At 31.5% G+C, this 17,951-nt stretch overlaps 1 protein-coding gene and 1 pseudogene across 1 annotated transcript in view; both read right to left on the bottom strand.

The window, feature by feature from the left end:
* LOC18608962 (agamous-like MADS-box protein AGL27) overlaps positions 1-6,532 on the bottom strand; it is a 32,026-nt gene extending 25,494 nt beyond the window's left edge. Inside the window, exon 1 of the mRNA XM_007043892.3 lies at positions 6,142-6,532. Within this exon, the coding sequence (XP_007043954.2) occupies positions 6,142-6,326 (185 nt within the window). The 5' untranslated portion in view covers positions 6,327-6,532. The remainder of the gene's footprint in view (positions 1-6,141) is intronic.
* A 5,552-nt stretch (positions 6,533-12,084) lies between these two features.
* On the bottom strand, positions 12,085-12,944 carry LOC148764111 (uncharacterized; annotated as a pseudogene).
* Between the last annotated feature and the right edge of the window lie 5,007 nt (positions 12,945-17,951).

Raw genomic sequence — 17,951 nt, 5'->3', positions numbered from 1 at the left:
TAAAATGTGAGATGCCTTACAACTTTGTGAAAATTTGAAACTAGGAATTGCATGGCAGATTAAAGAAAAAAAGTTAGATTAGAATGTTTAGGCTTTGGATTTGTTTTGATCGCCCACTCTCGCATTAATTGCAAAACCAACCAAAGAAAAGAACACAACGTACACATTGAAAAAACCACCTCATGGGTCATTGAAATTCAACGTTGATAAGGTTGCAAGGAGATGCCCATGACAAATTGGAATAGAAGGTGTGTTACGCAATGAACCATACACTATTTTGATCATTATTTTGATCATTTTCTTTAAAGATATGGGGATACAAGAGTTTAATGGTGCTATATTATTGGCCATGGAAAAGGCTTTCACCATTTTTACCATTTCTAGATAGGTTGATACATAAGATTATTGTGTAAAAGTGAGTCAAGTAATGCGATGAATTGGGTTAACAAAACCCTCAAAAAGCTCCATGGAGGATGAAGAATCGCAAGTTGCACATAAAGTAACTAAAAGATAATTAAAAAGCTAGGACATCTACCATATGCATTGAAAAGCAAATGAGGTTGTCAATAACCTTGCAAAATTGTGGACTTCAAACAATGAATGATCTCTAACTGGTGTTCTAACTAGAAATTGGTCTAAGATTTACTATAAGTCCATCCTTGTTAGAACGAATTGTCTATTTATGATTCATTGCCTTGAACAAAATAATTGCTTTACTTGTGTTACATGTTTGTGCTTTAAATTCTATTATGCTACATGCATCATTGAGGTTTCTGAGTCTTATATTTCTTTTACATTTTTAGATTTTGCTACGAGAAAGATGGGCTTTGGATGATTGCATCAAGGTGGAGTTAGATGATGTATTTCCTCAACCTTAATCTTTGTTGGTTAGTAGGACAACAATGAGACAATTCAAGGTGAGGAAAGGATTGAGATAAAATGCCCATTATTACTCTTCTTTTCCAATATAGTAGAAGAAGCTTTCCAATGTTTGATGTGTTGGCTCCATATGTTTTTGATGATAATAAAACATTTCTCATTCATTAATGTTTTACTTCATTATTTAAGTGTGTAGGATAAAGTAAATTCCCTCAATGAAATGAATGATTAAAAACAAGATCATATAATAGAGACTAATCAATAAAAATGGGAAAGATGAAAAGAGCTAGTGAAGACAAAGCTTTTGTAATTGATTATCAAAAGGCCTTAATCAGTTAAGGAATAACGGGGATACAAGTTAAAGCAAAACAGAAAAATTTTAATAAGTTAGCACTAGGCTTAACTAATTAAGATATTGCTGGACAAAGGAAAACAGAGATGTACTAATCAATTAAGGCATGGAGTTAATCGGTTAGAGCAAAAGACTTGAAGAATCCCTAAGTGCCAAAATTTAAATTCAAAGTGATGTTGACCATTGAATGAAGCCAAAATGAAGAAGTGCAAATTTGAAGAATTTTTAATTGATTAGAGCTTGTGTTAATCGGTTAAGCTAAAGGAAGTGAAGCTCTAATCTATTAAAGGAAGTTAAGCTCTAATCTAAGCTTACGTTGTAAAAGCTTAGTGGAAGCTGTTAATTCCATTGGTATAGTGAAGTTGGATTGAAAATCCTTGATTGGAATATTAAGGTAGTAGATGTAGGTCAAGGGGACCGAACCATTATAAATACTCTTGCATTGTCCACTTCTCTATATCCTTATTTACTAGTTATCTTTTAACTACTACAAGCTTTAAATGCTTCTTCTTTCAACTAGTTCAAAGTTCTATAATTTAAAAAGAACTGATCTTAAAATTTGGACTGTTATTCACCCCTTTCTAACACTCCAACAAGACCAACATGATGAACAAAGTGACATGCATAAGCCTTTGCAAAAGGTAGAGATTAATAAAAACAGATTGGAAAGTTCTCATATCTAATATGCAGATAACATAATGATATTCTATGAACCAAAATTAAAGTGTTTGTTGAATGTCAAGAGAATACGAAATGTTACCAAGTCATTTCGGGGTTGGAGATTAATTTTCAAAAAAACAATCTCTTCAGTGTGGGTATTGATAAGGAGGTCGTTAAGGACTAAAGAGATGGGATAACATTCAAGGTAGAAAGGTCATCCACAAAGAGGAAATACTTAATGTTGATTGGGAGTCTATCTACAAAAATAAAGATTTTAGCGGATTTAGAGTGATTGATATGCAAATGAAAAACAAAGCACTACTCAATAAATGGATACCTATTACTGAAATCGAGAAGTTGTAGTATGGCATCAACATTGTGGATGAATATCGTTAGATCACTCACTTCAAATAGGTTTTTTCCCATTGTGAATGTGGCTTGGGATATGTGGTGGGGAACAAAAATAATTATCCTTTTGGAGTGAGGAATGGATAAAAGGCATGCTTTTTCGACAATATACCCAAGGATTTTCAAGTTGGCAGTTAAAAAAAGAGGAAAGATTAAGGAATTCGAGGAATGGAAAAAGATTGTTTAAAGGTGGAAGATTAAGTTGAGAAGGAACCCTTTTGACAAGGAAAAAGAGTAATGGAGCCATTTAATATGGTTATTACGAGAATGTTTAGAGATGGAAAAAAATAGTGGGGAAAGGCTCACCAAGTGGCAATTATTCTGTTAATTTCTTTTATAGATCAATTATGACAACCAACAATGTGAGACTAGACCATTGGAAGAAGATATGGGTGGGACTTATGTCTCATAAGTTGGAGTTCTTCGTATGGCAAATATTTAAAGGAATGATGATAGTAAAAATGGAATTAGCTCATAGAGGAGTGGTAAGTAGTAGCTTGACAATATGTCCATTATGCAATAAGGAAATGAAGTCGATAAGTCATTTATTCTTCACTCGTATGGAATCATGAAAGATTTGGGTAAAGTGGTGTCAATGTTGGGGATTGGACGAGTAACCCCTCAAATTGCCATTTTTTTTTTCTTTTTGGCATGGAATGACATGCAGATTTCAAAACGAAATAGGCAGGTATGGTGCATGGCATTCTCTGTTATTATATGCTCATTGTGGCTCTTACACAAGTAGATTGTTTTTAAAAGTAAAATGTGAAATGCTTAACAACTTTAAGAAAATGTGAAACTAAGAATTGCATGGCAAATTAAAGAAAAATGGTTAGATGAGAATGTTTTGACTTTGGATTTGTTTAGGTGTCCTATTCTCACATCAACTGCAAAGCCAACCAAAGAAAAGAACACAACTCACCCATGGAAAAAACCACTTCAGGGGTCACTAAAATTCAATGTTGATGAGGATGTAAGGGCATGCCCATGGAAAATTAGAATAAAAGGTGTCTTGCACAATGAAACAAACACTATTCTGATCATTTTCTCTAAAGATGTGCGCATCCAAGAGTCCAATGGTGCTAAACTATTGGCCATCAAAAAGGTCACCATTTTTACCACCGCTAAATGGGTTGATACACATATACTTATTGTGGAAAGTGAGTCAAGTAATGGGATGAATTGGATTAAAAAGCCCCAGGAAGCTCTATGGAGAATGAGGAACTATATATTGCACATAAAGTACCTAAAAAATAGTTAAAAAGGTATGACATCCACCATATACATAGAGAGGCAAATGAGGTTGCTGATAACCTTGCAAAAAGTTAAGTACAAAGAATAAAGGGTCTCTTACCAGTGTTTTAACTGGAAATTGGTTTGAAGTTTATTAAAAGTTGATCCTATTAGAAAAGAATTGTCTATTGAAGATCCATTGCCTTATAACAAAATGATTGGTCTATTTGTGTTACATGCTTGTGCTTTAAATTTATTATGCTACATACATTGTTGAGGTTGAGCTATAAGGATGTATGTGATGGAAGGGCGGTATGGCACTGCTTGGTGTTGTTCTACTGCTAGATGCTTGAAAAGAAAGAAAGTTGTGGAAGGTGGGATAAGCAAGACATTTAGTGTGTGTTGAAGCTACAATTTCAAGTGTGGACACTCATGACCAGATGAAAACCAGGAGAGAGCAAGGAAAGTGTAGCTTTTTGGTTGAGTAGTTGGCAAATAGTTTCAATGCTATTGTGCTTAGGCATTATGCTAGAGGTGAACTTGTTTTGTGTTCATTTACCAATTGTTATTGTGTAACTTGCTGGGGGAATTTGTTGGGTGTATTAATGCCTTTTCTCCCCACTTTGTTTTGATTGGTTTGAGCTCCGTTTATAAAGTTATTAATAAGAGTACAACTTTTTTTTTAAAAAAAATCTCCATCTAAATTTTGCAAATGTCACGATTCTTTATCTCCCCTAATTATTTTGTTATAACTCATTCTCAAACTTTTTCTCCATTGGTGCCTTTGCTAAATTCCAATAATTGTTTGTCATGTCAATATCTACTTAATAATCATCAAATTATTCCCAATATCCTTATTTTCCTACTAATTAAATCCAATCAACTCCCTAGTTGCAACTAAATTGACTGCTCACAAGAACACACAAAAATGAAATTACATGTCATAACATATAAGCTCACTTACATGAAAATTATGACCTTGGCATCCCAGTTACCTCGTTGCAAACTTTATGAAACTAAGTGCACTTGCATATCCTTTTAAGCCTAATATACTAGAATGTCATCTTGGAAAAGTGCACTTGCATACTTTTTCTTGAATAGTAATTACTCAAACACTATTGGCCTACATGCAAAAAAGAATTTAACCATGGGAGAATCCAGAAGACTAGATTAATAAGTTCTCCTAAAACAATTTATGTAGTTTAAATTTCACCGGTATTACTCGAGACCTATAGTAGAGCATAGCATAGGATGACACAGCTTTTTGCAATGTGATGATATATCCATCCTCTCTTTTCTTATTGCTTCAACAGAATCACAATCTGAACATATATCTAGACTTCCCTAAAACTATTTAAACATCTTTTCCTCATCTCATGCTTAACGGAGATACTTGATTCCCCTAGTAAGTGTATCTAAAAGCACCTAAGTCCAAATTCATCATCTACTTCAATCCTTCACATCCTTCATTTCCACCTAAAGCTAGGTAGATCCTCTACCAAATTAATTGCATTTCTCTTGCCGTGAGCCAAGTTCTCCTGCAGACTTCCTCTTGTTAAACCCATTACGAATGGCTCTTTCGTGATATCCTTTCACTTGATGACAGTCCCCAACTTATCCTCAACAAACGTCTCTCATGTTTAACGTTTCAGTGGGTCAACGTTAAACGTGGCAAAACTTTATCAGCACTGAAGGGGACAGGCAATGGACCAAAGCGCTTGGTGTTTCGCTATCAGAGAGAAAAAAAAGCCAAAAATGCTATACAAATAGATTGCTTCCTAAGACGCTAAAATGAGAAGGAAGAGACAATATCGTTACGTTGCATAAGAATATATCATGAGTCACTAGAAAAGCCCAGCAACACAAAAATCTGCTGCTGGCATCTTCGCGGTGACTTTAATCAATTCGATCGGTCACATACACGTGGAGGAAATACAGTAAATAGAACGCTACAATATCATGCAGCAGCAGGGAAAATCTTCGTCTACGCAGAAGCAAACATCATAATATCCTAAAGCAATATCTTTCAAAAAAAAAAAATCGTAAAGCAACAACTAAAACTGCCGTAAATTTTGAGGTTTGAACCACATTTTAGAGCAACTGTGCGTGAACAAAAATAAAGTTAAAAATAAATCAATAAAAAAAAAACAAGACTCTTTTAGATTATAGTTACTAATTTTATATAAGAGCTGACTTGAGCATGGGAAAGTACATACAAAAGATAAAACTAAAGGATTTGGGCTTTTAAAGAAAACGGACTCGCTTTTGGAGCCATTCCAGGCATAAAATAATGGAAACGCGCCTAGTTCCTAGAGATAGAAGCAGCTCTACATCCCTAGGGACCAATTAAGGCAATAAAGAAGACAAATATGAATATATATATATGAACAGAAAAAGAAATAAATGCAAAGTCGAATACGTACACTAACAAAACAAAATGGGGGAAAATCAACTTAGGTAGCACTAAAATAGTAAGGTTTCAAAATTGTTTGAATAATCTCTGACTTTCCGTTGACTCATTCGAAAACCAAAAGGCAGAGCAAAGACAGAAGGAAGAGAGAGAGAGAGAGAGAGAGATAACAGAGTGACATAGAGCGAGAAGAGCGTACCCGTCGGCGCTAGAGAACTCGTAGAGCCTGCCGCGGCTGGAGAAGATAACGAGAGCGATCTCGACGTCGCAGAGAACGGAGAGTTCACGAGCCTTCTTGATCAAGCCGGAGCGGCGTTTCGAAAAGGTGACTTGGCGACTGCTCTTATCTTCGATTCGCTTCATCTGCACCTTCCTCCTCCCCATTCTCGGACGGTTTTTGTCCTAATTTTTTTAAAAAAATTGTTCTTTGCTTTTTTTCTATTTTTTTGCTTTTTGTTTGTCTTGCAGGGAAAAGGAGATAAAGAAGAGGAGGAGCAACGCAGGAAGTTAATGGAATAATTGATACGGATGAGTTACTTAAAAAGAAAAATGAGGGGCCAAGGTGGAGTAACTTAGTAGCAGTATTAGAAGCAAGTTAAGTCGGTCGGTGTGCGGCCTTGATAACGGAATCGCTATGACACGTGGCTTGCGTGCATGTCGTCTTTCATTGCGGCTGCTTTTTCATTTTTGGGTGGTTTTTGGGGAGAGACCATTTTCCCCTATTGGCGCGCCTATTTTTCTAGAAAAAGGACTAACAAGTAGGAAATGTGCTACGACTGGGCCGAGGAGTGAGGCGCACATAAAACAATATCTTTTATATTTTTGTGTTGTACAAACTCAAAGATTGACACACTATTTTAGCCTAGGTGAAATAAAAAACAAAAGTAATCTTGTTCATCCAAAAGAAAATCTCATAGCAATTATCCCAGTCCTGAGCTGAACCATGAAAACTCGAACTTTTACCACATCAACCAATCCAAGTTGAACAGTGGCTCTCCACAGAGGCGGAGGGAGGGGAGGGGGGCTAGTAGGGGCCCCCGCCCCCCCAATAATTTCAAAAATTTTTAATTTTTTTTATTTTTTCAAAATTTAATAATTTCACTCTTATAAATTTTTTAAAATTTTAACATATTTTTATTTTTTTTGAAATTTTATAATTTTATCTATATGATAATTTTTTATTTAATGAGATGTTTCACAATAATTAGTTAATAACTAATTTTAATAAAATTAAAATAAAACCTATTACAATAGAATTATTACAAACTCTACTTCTTCAAAACTTCACAACAAACCCATCGATCTTTTTTCTTTTACCCCAAACACTATAAAAACAAAAAAAAAAATTTCTTTTACACTTTTGCTTGCCAGCATTCAATTTTTATATTATGATAATTGGTAAGTTTGATTTATTTACTTATTTTATTTTTAATATTTTTATTTTTATATTTTTTTTATTTAAGAATTTCTACTTGATGATTTTGATTTAGGATTTATTATCTTAGTAATTTTTTGTTGAAGACAACAAATCAAGAATTTAATTAAGCACGTAAAGTTAATTATTACTTATTTATTTAGGAATTGTTTGATTGCTTTCTTCCAAATTATTGGTGTTATTTTTATTTGTTTGGATTCTTGTGAATAATTAAGTTTTTAATTCGGGATTGCTACCTCATTGATTTGTTTAAAGATATTGTATTTAATTTTTGTGATTAATTTTAACAAATTGCTTCCCATTGAATTATTTATTGATTGCTTTTAATATTTTTTAATGGATTGCTTTCTATTAAGATTTTTGTTATTATATTTGTTAATTTTTGTTTGTTGTTAAGATTTATCTAGAGATTGGGATTATTATCATTATTAAAATATTTATGATTATACTAGTTAATTTTTTAAGTAAATTATTAAGATTGATTTTTTAAATGATTTTTAGAATTTATTTAAATAATTTTTATATGAATTTTTTCGTCTAAGTTACTTTATATTGTCTTTCACTTTTGGCCGCCAAATATAAAATCCTAACTCCACCACTGGCTCTCTCGGAAGTAACCAAATGAAGCACAATCTATTGTACTCATCTTTCCAATTCTATAAGCTTAACCTCCTACTTTCTAAAAACAACACCTTTTTTCTCTTATACCTAATTCCCAAAGCATTCCAGATTCTACAAGCTTATTCTACTGTTAACATAATTAAAACGTTGTCATTACGATGTCCTTTGAAGATGCATGACACAATTTTCCTTCTTTTTTTTTTTTCTCTAGTTAAGCATGTTTGGTTCGCAGAATGAAATAAAATAATTATTTTGTAAAAATAGAATAAAGAAAGAATTATTTAATTTATGGAATGTAATAGAGTAGGGATTGTTATTATAAATTTGATGTTTGGTTGGTAAAAATAATTTTGGAGTTATAAGGGAATAGATGATAAAAAGATAAAAATACCTTTTGTTATAATATGATTATTTATTTTTACTTTATTTTATTTTTTAAATATTAATAATTTATAATTAATTTAAAATATTAATAATTGATAATTTAAGTATTAGTATTTATTCATAATTTAATCATTTAAATTTAGGGTATTAATATTTATTTATAATTTAAATTTATTATGATTAAAATATTAATAATTTTAAATAATTTCATTTTTGTAATATATAATTAAAATTTAACTTTATTTTATTTTTAAATATTAACAATTTATATTTAACTTAAAATATTAATACTTCATTTATAATTTAATAAATAAAATTTTAAAATATTAATATTTTATTTATATTTAAATGTTATTATGATTAAAACATTAATAATTTTAGTTAATTTTTAAATTTAAACTATTATTTTTTATAATATATAATTAATATTTGATTTTATTTTATTTTTTAAATATTAATAATTGATAATTTATATATTAATATTAATTATAATATAATCATTAATATTTTAAAATATTAATATTATATTTATAATTTAAATGATGTTATAATTAAATATTAATAATTTTAATTATTTTTTAACATTAAAATATCATTTTTACAATATACAATTAAAAATTAGAGAGAAAGAACAAGGCAGGGAATGAAGGGGGAATGAAAAGAGAGAAAAAAAAAAGAAAGTTTTTATGTAGGTAAGGTTGTAAGTTTTTAAACTTGTAAAGAGCATTTTGATCTTTATGATTTTTTAAGATTATTCTTCAATTATGAAATAATTAATATCATAAGAAAGTTGATATAGCTATTTCTTGGTTTTAACTGATTTTGGGAAATAACCATTTTAAAAGAATGGCCATTCTTTAAAACATTTGACATCCAAATAAAAAACAAATGTTCTTTTAAGAATAGACTCATTTTAGTTATTCTCCCAACCAAGCATGGAGTTTGTTTCTCTCCTTGAAATCAAACCTCTCTTTTCTCCTTTACTACTGGCAACCGCCATGAAATCCCATGCCATGCCAGTGTCTTCCTTTTCCTTTCCAGGAATTATTTTTGTTTTTTTTGTTTCTATTTTTCCCTTCAAAGTGGATGGTGAGTAATGGCAGTGATTGACTATTGACTTTGTGGGGAGGAGGGGATAGAAAATATCAAAGCACAAGCCAGAACTTGGTTTCTTGCGTCCAAGCGGAGGTGGGGGATATTTGACAACCAAAAAAGAGTCCAGGACAAATTGATCCCTCAGAGCCCTTAACCACGTGGGCGACCAGAGAACTGGGCCACAGCTTTCCGTGCGTATACGGCCGACCATTATTTTGCCTCGTGTTGGGAAAATAATTAAGCTATCCTTGTGTTGCTATTTTTCTCACTTAAGCACATTCATCAAGCCCCTATTTCAAAAAATAGTCTAATGTTCTTTTTCTTTATCAAAAAAGAAAAAAAACTCTACTGTTAAATGTAGTATTCGTAGTCATAAGTAATTTGATGATTTTGTAATTTTAAAATTTTCAAAATGATAACAATACTATGCATTCTTCATATATATTTTCCTTTAGCTTGAATTTTAGATAACAATAATTGCAACAAATATGAAATATATATTTTTTTGGCTTAAATAAATTTATAATTGAACAAATATTTAATTTGATTTTTATGCTTAACATATTGGCACATGTACATGATGATCAAGTTTGTGGTTCATAATTATAATTTTAATTCAATTAATGTTTAATAATTTTATTTTCATAAAAAACTAAAATTTAATAAATTTTAGATGTACTGTTAGGGTAAAAAATCAATAAATTACCTATTAAAATTTACTAAATAAATAATGAGATGAATAAATAACTTAGGGTTTGTTTGTTAATCGTAAAATAATTTGCCAAGGGAAAATTTTTTCTGTGTTAAATATTTTACAAGAAAATTTAATATTTTCTATTATTTGGATAATCTGTTAAAAACATTTTCCGTTGTTTGGATCATCTTTTGAAAAATATTTTTCTCCATCACTAAAATTTTAAAAATTATATAAATACCAATTCTCTAACATCTTTAGAAGTATGAAAATATTAATATTCATTAATTATATATAACATCTAAATTTTAATTTGAACATAAAAATATGATATAATAATAAAATACTTAAAAATCTATGCATCAATCAAAATTAATAATCTTGCATAATAAAAACATTCTACATTAATAATAAAACATATCATTAATCATCCTACAAATTCATATTGGATATATAATTAAAAACATTAAGAAAATATCCAACAAACATCTTACAAATATTATCCAAAATAATAAAACCTACTAGTAATATAATTAATCATTCTACATAAACTTATTAGTAATATAAAATCATCCTTCATAAAACCTACTAGGAATATAGTTAATCATTCTACATTATGGTTCCTACATACATAATTAAACATCCTGCAATGTCTAACACACATCCTGCAAATCATAAAATCTAATCGTTAGTCCCTCGAAACATGATTTTGTCTAGCCAAGCTGTTTTTAGATTGTCGCTTCTGACCATGAATGCCTTTGCTTGTTTCTCATGCTCCATTAAATAATCAAATGCAGAGATAAGAAATTGCTCATCATATCCATCCATGCTCATCACTTGAGCATAAAAAAGGCTATCATCAATTTTATCATCACTTAGCCTTTTAATAGCAGATGCAATGTTTCTCAATTTTTCTAACATGAATATTATGTTGTCATCTTCAAAAGAATGTCTGCATGATCATTTGCGTCTAGATCGTGGTAGTGAAGTTTCCATTAATGAAGATGACTGCCTTCCTCGCACCTCCATATCAACATCTTTGTCCAAGTCTACAGGCATTGCATTAGCTTTGGTATGAGTCTAAAAATCTATATCAGTAAATGATTTGGCGAAGCTCCCAGTTGCCATATCTTTTCCAACGACTAATGCCATTTCATTAAACATGTTAATCTTCTTGTTGATGAAAGGTTCACGCTTAGAATGTACTTGGAATTATATATAAAAAAAGAATTAACTTTTTAATATACAATATGAAAAGTGTATAATAAAATTTAAATAAAAAAGAATTAAGTAAAATATATACAAACCATGACTTCATCATCATACACTTGTCTGTCTGCAGTGAACATTTTTAGGTTGTCATCCCATCCAAATCCACTCTTGGCTAAAATTTTTTTGATAGTATTCCATTTATTTTTCACTATCCTAATATGATTCTTCGCATAGTTTTGTTTCACATTGAACATTAAAATTTTCATTTATAGCTTGCACTACTTGAGTGTATGGGAAGGCATTAAAGATATTGGAAGGCTTGTTTCCTTTTTGAGCCTCATCAACAAATATCTCAAGTAATATATGCTCCATAGGTTTTGTTCACCAAAATTTTTGGCTTTACCATCTTTAACATAATGATTTATATTTAAAACAAATAAGTCACAAAAAAATACAATAAATAATCATATGTAAATATATATAGGAAACCAATAATAAAGAAAAAAGTACATAAAATGTTAATAGCAACTTAAATGTTCAATGCAACAATTTCAAACAAGTAAAAACATACATAATATAAAACTTTAGCAACATATCAATGTTCAAAACATAAATTAGAAAACAAACAAAAAATTAAAATTACATTCTCCTAGCCCCATAATCAATCACATAGCATGTGGAATTTCATCTCTTTTAGTCATCTATGCTCTAGTTGCTTCTCTTTCTTCATGAGCTGTTGGAACAATTCTTATTCTTTCAGACTTTATGTCATATAATGATAATTGATTAAGTAAGTCACTAGGATCAACTCTCATTATGTGGTTATCTAGGATACAACAATATAAAATGATATCGACTTGCATGTCATAATTCTAAAATGGTTTGGAATCTAGCATGCGAAAACATTCCTTCAAAATCCCAAATACTCATTCAATAGTTGTTCGCAATGATGATAAGCTAAGATTAAAAAGTTCCTTCTCATTTTCAGGACAAACATTACTAAACTTTTTTAAATGATATTGAACACTTTTATATTGACTTATAATTCCATTTCGAATGCCATATCCAACATTAGCAAGATAATATTTGCCTACAAGTTTACAAACATTATATTATTGCTAAATAAATTAGTTATCAAATGAATGATAATTCTTAAATTTTTAAAGTTCATTATCTAACCTTCTGGAATTCTAAATCCTCCTAGCCTTAAAAGTGCATCACTCGAAATACAACAATCATGTGCATTGCTTTCCCAACTAGCAAACACAAAGGTAAATTTAAAGTTAAAACCTATTGCAATTAATAAATTTTGTGTGGTTCCCTCTTTTCAACCACGAAATCTTCCTTGAATCTCAAGTGGCACAAATGCATGAACATGAGTGCCATTTAACGCTCCTACATAATCCTATTATTATCGTACAATTTAATTATAAATCTTTTTTATAAAAATAAAAAGAAAAGAAAAGAACTAACACATACTAATTCATACCTTAAAGTATGGATAAAATTTGTGATTATTCCTTATCTCAAGTGGAGTGGAATCATCGGGTAGCCTAATCATATCCTTATGTAATTTCAATATGGCTTTCAAGACAATTCTAAAGTATCGATGAATCATCTCAATTGATCTAAAATATCTCGATCCAATCACTCACAACCTTACCTTATGACTAATTATTTGTAAAAATATAATCACTTGTTCTTCTACAGACACATATCTACTTGATTGTAACAAATTGTTCCTACTAAAAACGTCACACAACTTAAAAAATGCTAGTGCTCTCATCCTAATTTGGTTTATATAATGGAGATCACCTTTATATAAAATATTATTAATGCACAACACTCTATTGATCTCGATTGACACTAGGCTCACTAGGTATATGGTTTCTAAATCTATATCTTTTAATAAAAATAACTCTGAAAGCTAATACCGATGCAGCTACACCCATAACTGTTGCGTGCAAAGATTTTGTATCCATCTACAAGACATAAATATAATATCACACACACATACAAACACACACACACACATAATAAAATCACCAAACAAGGAATCATTAAATAGACCTGTTGGAAATTACACCACAAAATAGGGGACAAGAAGGAATAAGAACCCAACAAAGACAAACCAAATTAGGATCTACAAAGCCTTGAACTCATGCTGGTCATTGGTACTTAATATTCCTTTTTAAACCAATACTTTTTGATGCATAATTTGAAAAAATCAAGATGAATTAGCTATTTAGGCTATTTATCTCCATGAATATAGAATAAACTCCTAGTGACATGAGAATGAAAGTGGTTCAAGAATCTGGGCAAAATCAAAAGATAGAGAGAGAGATCATACAACCATTCAATCTCTAATATTAATCAAAACTAGGATGCATTACCAATTTATAGATTACTCAACATTCACTCATAACATAGACTCAAGTTATATACTATTTCAACCATTTCAAACATACTGATCACATTTAACAGTTAATTAACCAAAATAACTTTTGATTGCATATTGAGTTCTTTTAAATAAAAAAGAAAAAAAAAAACAAAACAATACAAAAGAGAAAAACACAAGGTGGCAAGGTGTAACAGAATGCAAAGCCAGATAAGATAATAAGAAAATTCTTAGAAAAATATGGATTTGTAAAAACTTACTTATTTTTCTCTTAAGTGGATATATTTCTCATATTGCATCATGGTGCAAACTAGAAGATAAGGATTCTCATATCAAAATTACCAAATGCAGCTAAAACTTGGGGTGGAGGGGGGAACTACTTGATAAACATTGAAAGAACCACAAGTTCGTAATAAATATTGAAAGAATATAGGAGAGGGAGGGAGACAGAAAACGAGTCATGGATCATGCATACACCATTTAAAATTACTACTTTCTCAAATACTTACCTTCAAGTATTGCTAATGCCAACATGACACTAACTAGCATGCATAAATGATACCAAAAAAAAAAAATTGTAACTGACTTGCTAATTGTAACTAAAAAAAAAAACTTAAAGCCTTAGATTCCTCTCTGCTCCTAACTTTCAAATTTAGTCAAACTCAGAATAAACTTGTAACTTTAAATAGAATATCAACATTCAACCAGAAAAGATTTTGGGTTAATTGTTGAAACTACAAAGTCGTTGACTTTCAAACATCCAAGTGTCTTATGAAAAATTGTTTCAATTCCAAAACTCCAACAACCACATTATTTGGTTAATAGTTTAATCCCATAATCACATCACCAAAATTCCTAAACACAAGCAAAAACATATGCAATTACAATCACTTCAAATGAAATTTCAGCTTGACTTCAAATGAAAGATTATGTAACCTAAGCCAAAAATCATAACTAGCAATAAGCAGATTTGAAGAATATGAAAAATACCTAAATACCTAGCAACCAATCTTTATATAACTTGCAACTAGATAAAGTATAGACACTTCAAAAATTATAGATCCCCAATATTTTTTGCTCAATCATACATAACCTAAGGAAATTTCACATTTGAGAGGGAAAAAGGAAACCAAAGCATAGTTGACTGAAAGAAGAGAGATTTGCCATTGGAGGGAGCTTTACCACCGTCGATGGAGGAACCCAAGGAGGAAAAATGGATGGTGAAGAAGGGATGACAAAGCTACGAACTCAAGCTTTAGGGTAAAAGTTTTTTATTAACAGTAGTCTTTTTTTTTTGCCTTAAAGAAATTGTCTTACATCCCTCAAAGGTGTAAGACAATTTTGGGAGTCAATGTTTCTTTTACTTGTTGACTTGTAAAACATTTTCTTTTGGAATTTCATTTTCAGTCCTTTAAACACCTATATGTCCAATAAATGTTTTCTGAAAAAACTTTTACTTCAAAACAAAAACACCCTTAACGTCAATTGAAACTGACCGTAACTAAACAGAATTAGGGGGATCAAAAACACGAATTGTTACGTATGTTCAACTAACATAAACTACTTGCAAAAATTTCATTGTCATTGTCCATGTGTTACCACATGTTATTATATTTAATGACAAAATTTGTCATGTCTAATTATCCTTAAGATACTTAAGTTTTTTTATTCTTAGTTTTGTCTTTTTCTTTACCTTGCGCTAGGTCGACAACATAAGTAGGCCAGTTTCGCCCCTCTCACTTGAGCGGCAGGAGCCAAATTTGGCCACTAGCTAATAGCCATGAAAAGGAGAAGGGACTATTTTGAAGGGAAGAAAAAAAAAATTTGTTCACGCCAACAATGATACATAGTAAAAATTTTCCTCATGGCATTTGTTAGTTTCATTTACAATAAACTAGTGTATACTTTTGTGTCAGGGATTATGCCATTTTCACTTAAGTACACAATAGTTCATGTAATGCTTGTGTGGATAGTTCCACTAAGCTAGCCAATTGCTCGATTATATCTGAAAAGCATGAATAATAGCCACAAGTTAAGTCATGGAAAGCAGTATTAAAATCAAAGGGCATACCGAATGCTATATATGCAACCATCAGTGTTATATAAAAGAAAATGTTTTATTAATATTACAAATAAGTACAAAGAGACTAAGAGAAAGAACGTGCCATCATCAGGCCATAGGGGTAACCCTAAATGGCTAGCCACAGAAACACCTGAACCATTAAGACAACCTAACAACCTATTGACTGCTCACTCTCTATAAAGAGTTTACAAGATTTTACAAGTATTTCACCAATAGCCATTACAATGCTTAAGATAGGGACATTCATTTCTTAAAGGGTTTTTCTCCCTTAAGACTTAACAAGTATTTCTAGAGATGTTACCAAGAGCCATTACAATGTTTGAAAGGAGGGATATCTCCTTTAGAAGTACAAAAAACTTAATCTCCTAAGGAATTCTACCTTATTATAGCCTTGTACAAGGTTGGCTCATGACAACCTCCCCCACTCAATCTGTTGACGCCTTTGTTAACTGGTTGGCTTAGAATTCTTCAATCTTTTGCTTGAAGGTGCGGAGATCGGCTTCCTTCTCCTAAGTGATTTCATCTGGCCATAAATTGTCCCATCTCACTAAATACTCCTATGTTGATCGTCGATTGATTGTCGTCATCCTTCTTGCCAAAATCTCCTCTACTCTATGTTGTGATGGTGGCTCTCGTAGCTTGACTCATGTTTGCATCTATTAGATCTGCATGGAATGGCTTTAGGTTATTGATGTAAAACACGAGGTGTACCTTCATCCACTTGGGCAGATCAAGCTTGTAAGAAGTTTTCCCCACCTTGGCCATAATTGGTGTTGGGCCTTCATGCTTCTGCACCATTTTTCGATCTCTTTCCCTTAAGAATTGAAATTGTTCGAGTACCAACTTCACTAGTATCAAGTCTCCTACCTTAAAGTGTTGCTCCTTTCAATCTTTATCTACCCATTTCTTCATGCAGTTTGAGGCTTCCTCTAAATAGGCTTTGACGATTTCAGTGTTTTATCTACACTCTTTAGCAAAGTTGAATGCTTGAGGACTCTTCCCATTATATGATTCCATTTAGGTATGGAGAAGTCTAGGTTGTTATTTGGTGATGACTTCGAAAGGGGTTTTATTAATGGCTGAGCATTTTTGAGAGTTGAAACATAGTTTGGCCACATTTAGCAGGTAAGGCCAATTTTTTTGGTTTGCCTATACAAAGTGTCGCAGATATTCTTCTAGTAACCTATTAAAGCATTTTATCTAGCCATTTATTTACGGGTGATAATTGAAAGAGATGTTGAGTTCTGACCTTAATAGTTTGAAATTTTTTTTTTAAAAGAAACATGTAAACCTTAGATCTTTGTCACTGATAATGCTTTTAGGAACACCCTAGTATTTTACCACATGTTTAAAAATCGTACAACCCGTTTCTTCTATTAAATCAAACTTTTACACTGGGATGACCGTCGCGTAGTTGGAGAAATGGTCCACCACTACCAAGATCGTTATCATATCTCCCACTTTAGAAAGTCTTACTATGAAGTCTAGAGAAATGTTTTCCCATGATTTGGTTGGCACTGGTAGAGGTTCGAGCATTCCCGTCTGTCTCTGTTTGTCCATTTTGTCTTGTTCGCAAATGAGACATGTCTTGGTATAATCCATCACATCTTGCTGCATATGAGGCTAATAGTAACCATGTTTGAGTGGTGCAACGGTTCGTTGCCAACTTAGGTGTCTTACCCAAAAGGTGTCGTGACATTTTCACATCAACTTCTGTCTCAACTCTCTCACTCTTAGAACAAATATGCATGGTTTTTTGTTAGCAAAAGTTTATTTTTCACCCAAAAGTATTTTGACTGTCCACTCTCCATAAACTTCATGATGGCGATTGCTTGGGGATCTTGATGCAAGTTTTCTTTAATAAGATTATGGATATTTGTGGTCACTTTGCTGGCTATCATTGGCACTATCACCCTAAGAGTTGTGGACTCGATCTTTCTACTTAGGGAGTTTGTTACATTGTTGGTCCTTTCGATTTTGTGCTCAAAGGAGAAATCAAACTCAGCTAGGAGCTCTTTCCATCTCGCTTTTGTAAGTTTTGGTTGTGTGAGAAAGTGGCTTACAGCAGTGTTGTCAATCTTAACCAC

The sequence above is a fragment of the Theobroma cacao genome, chromosome 2, assembly GCF_053813885.1.
Source record: "Theobroma cacao isolate CCN51 chromosome 2, ASM5381388v1, whole genome shotgun sequence".
Taxonomy (NCBI): Eukaryota; Viridiplantae; Streptophyta; class Magnoliopsida; order Malvales; family Malvaceae; genus Theobroma; species Theobroma cacao.
The sequence above is the reverse complement of the archived record's forward strand: the minus strand, read 5'-3'. Positions and strand labels throughout refer to the sequence as shown.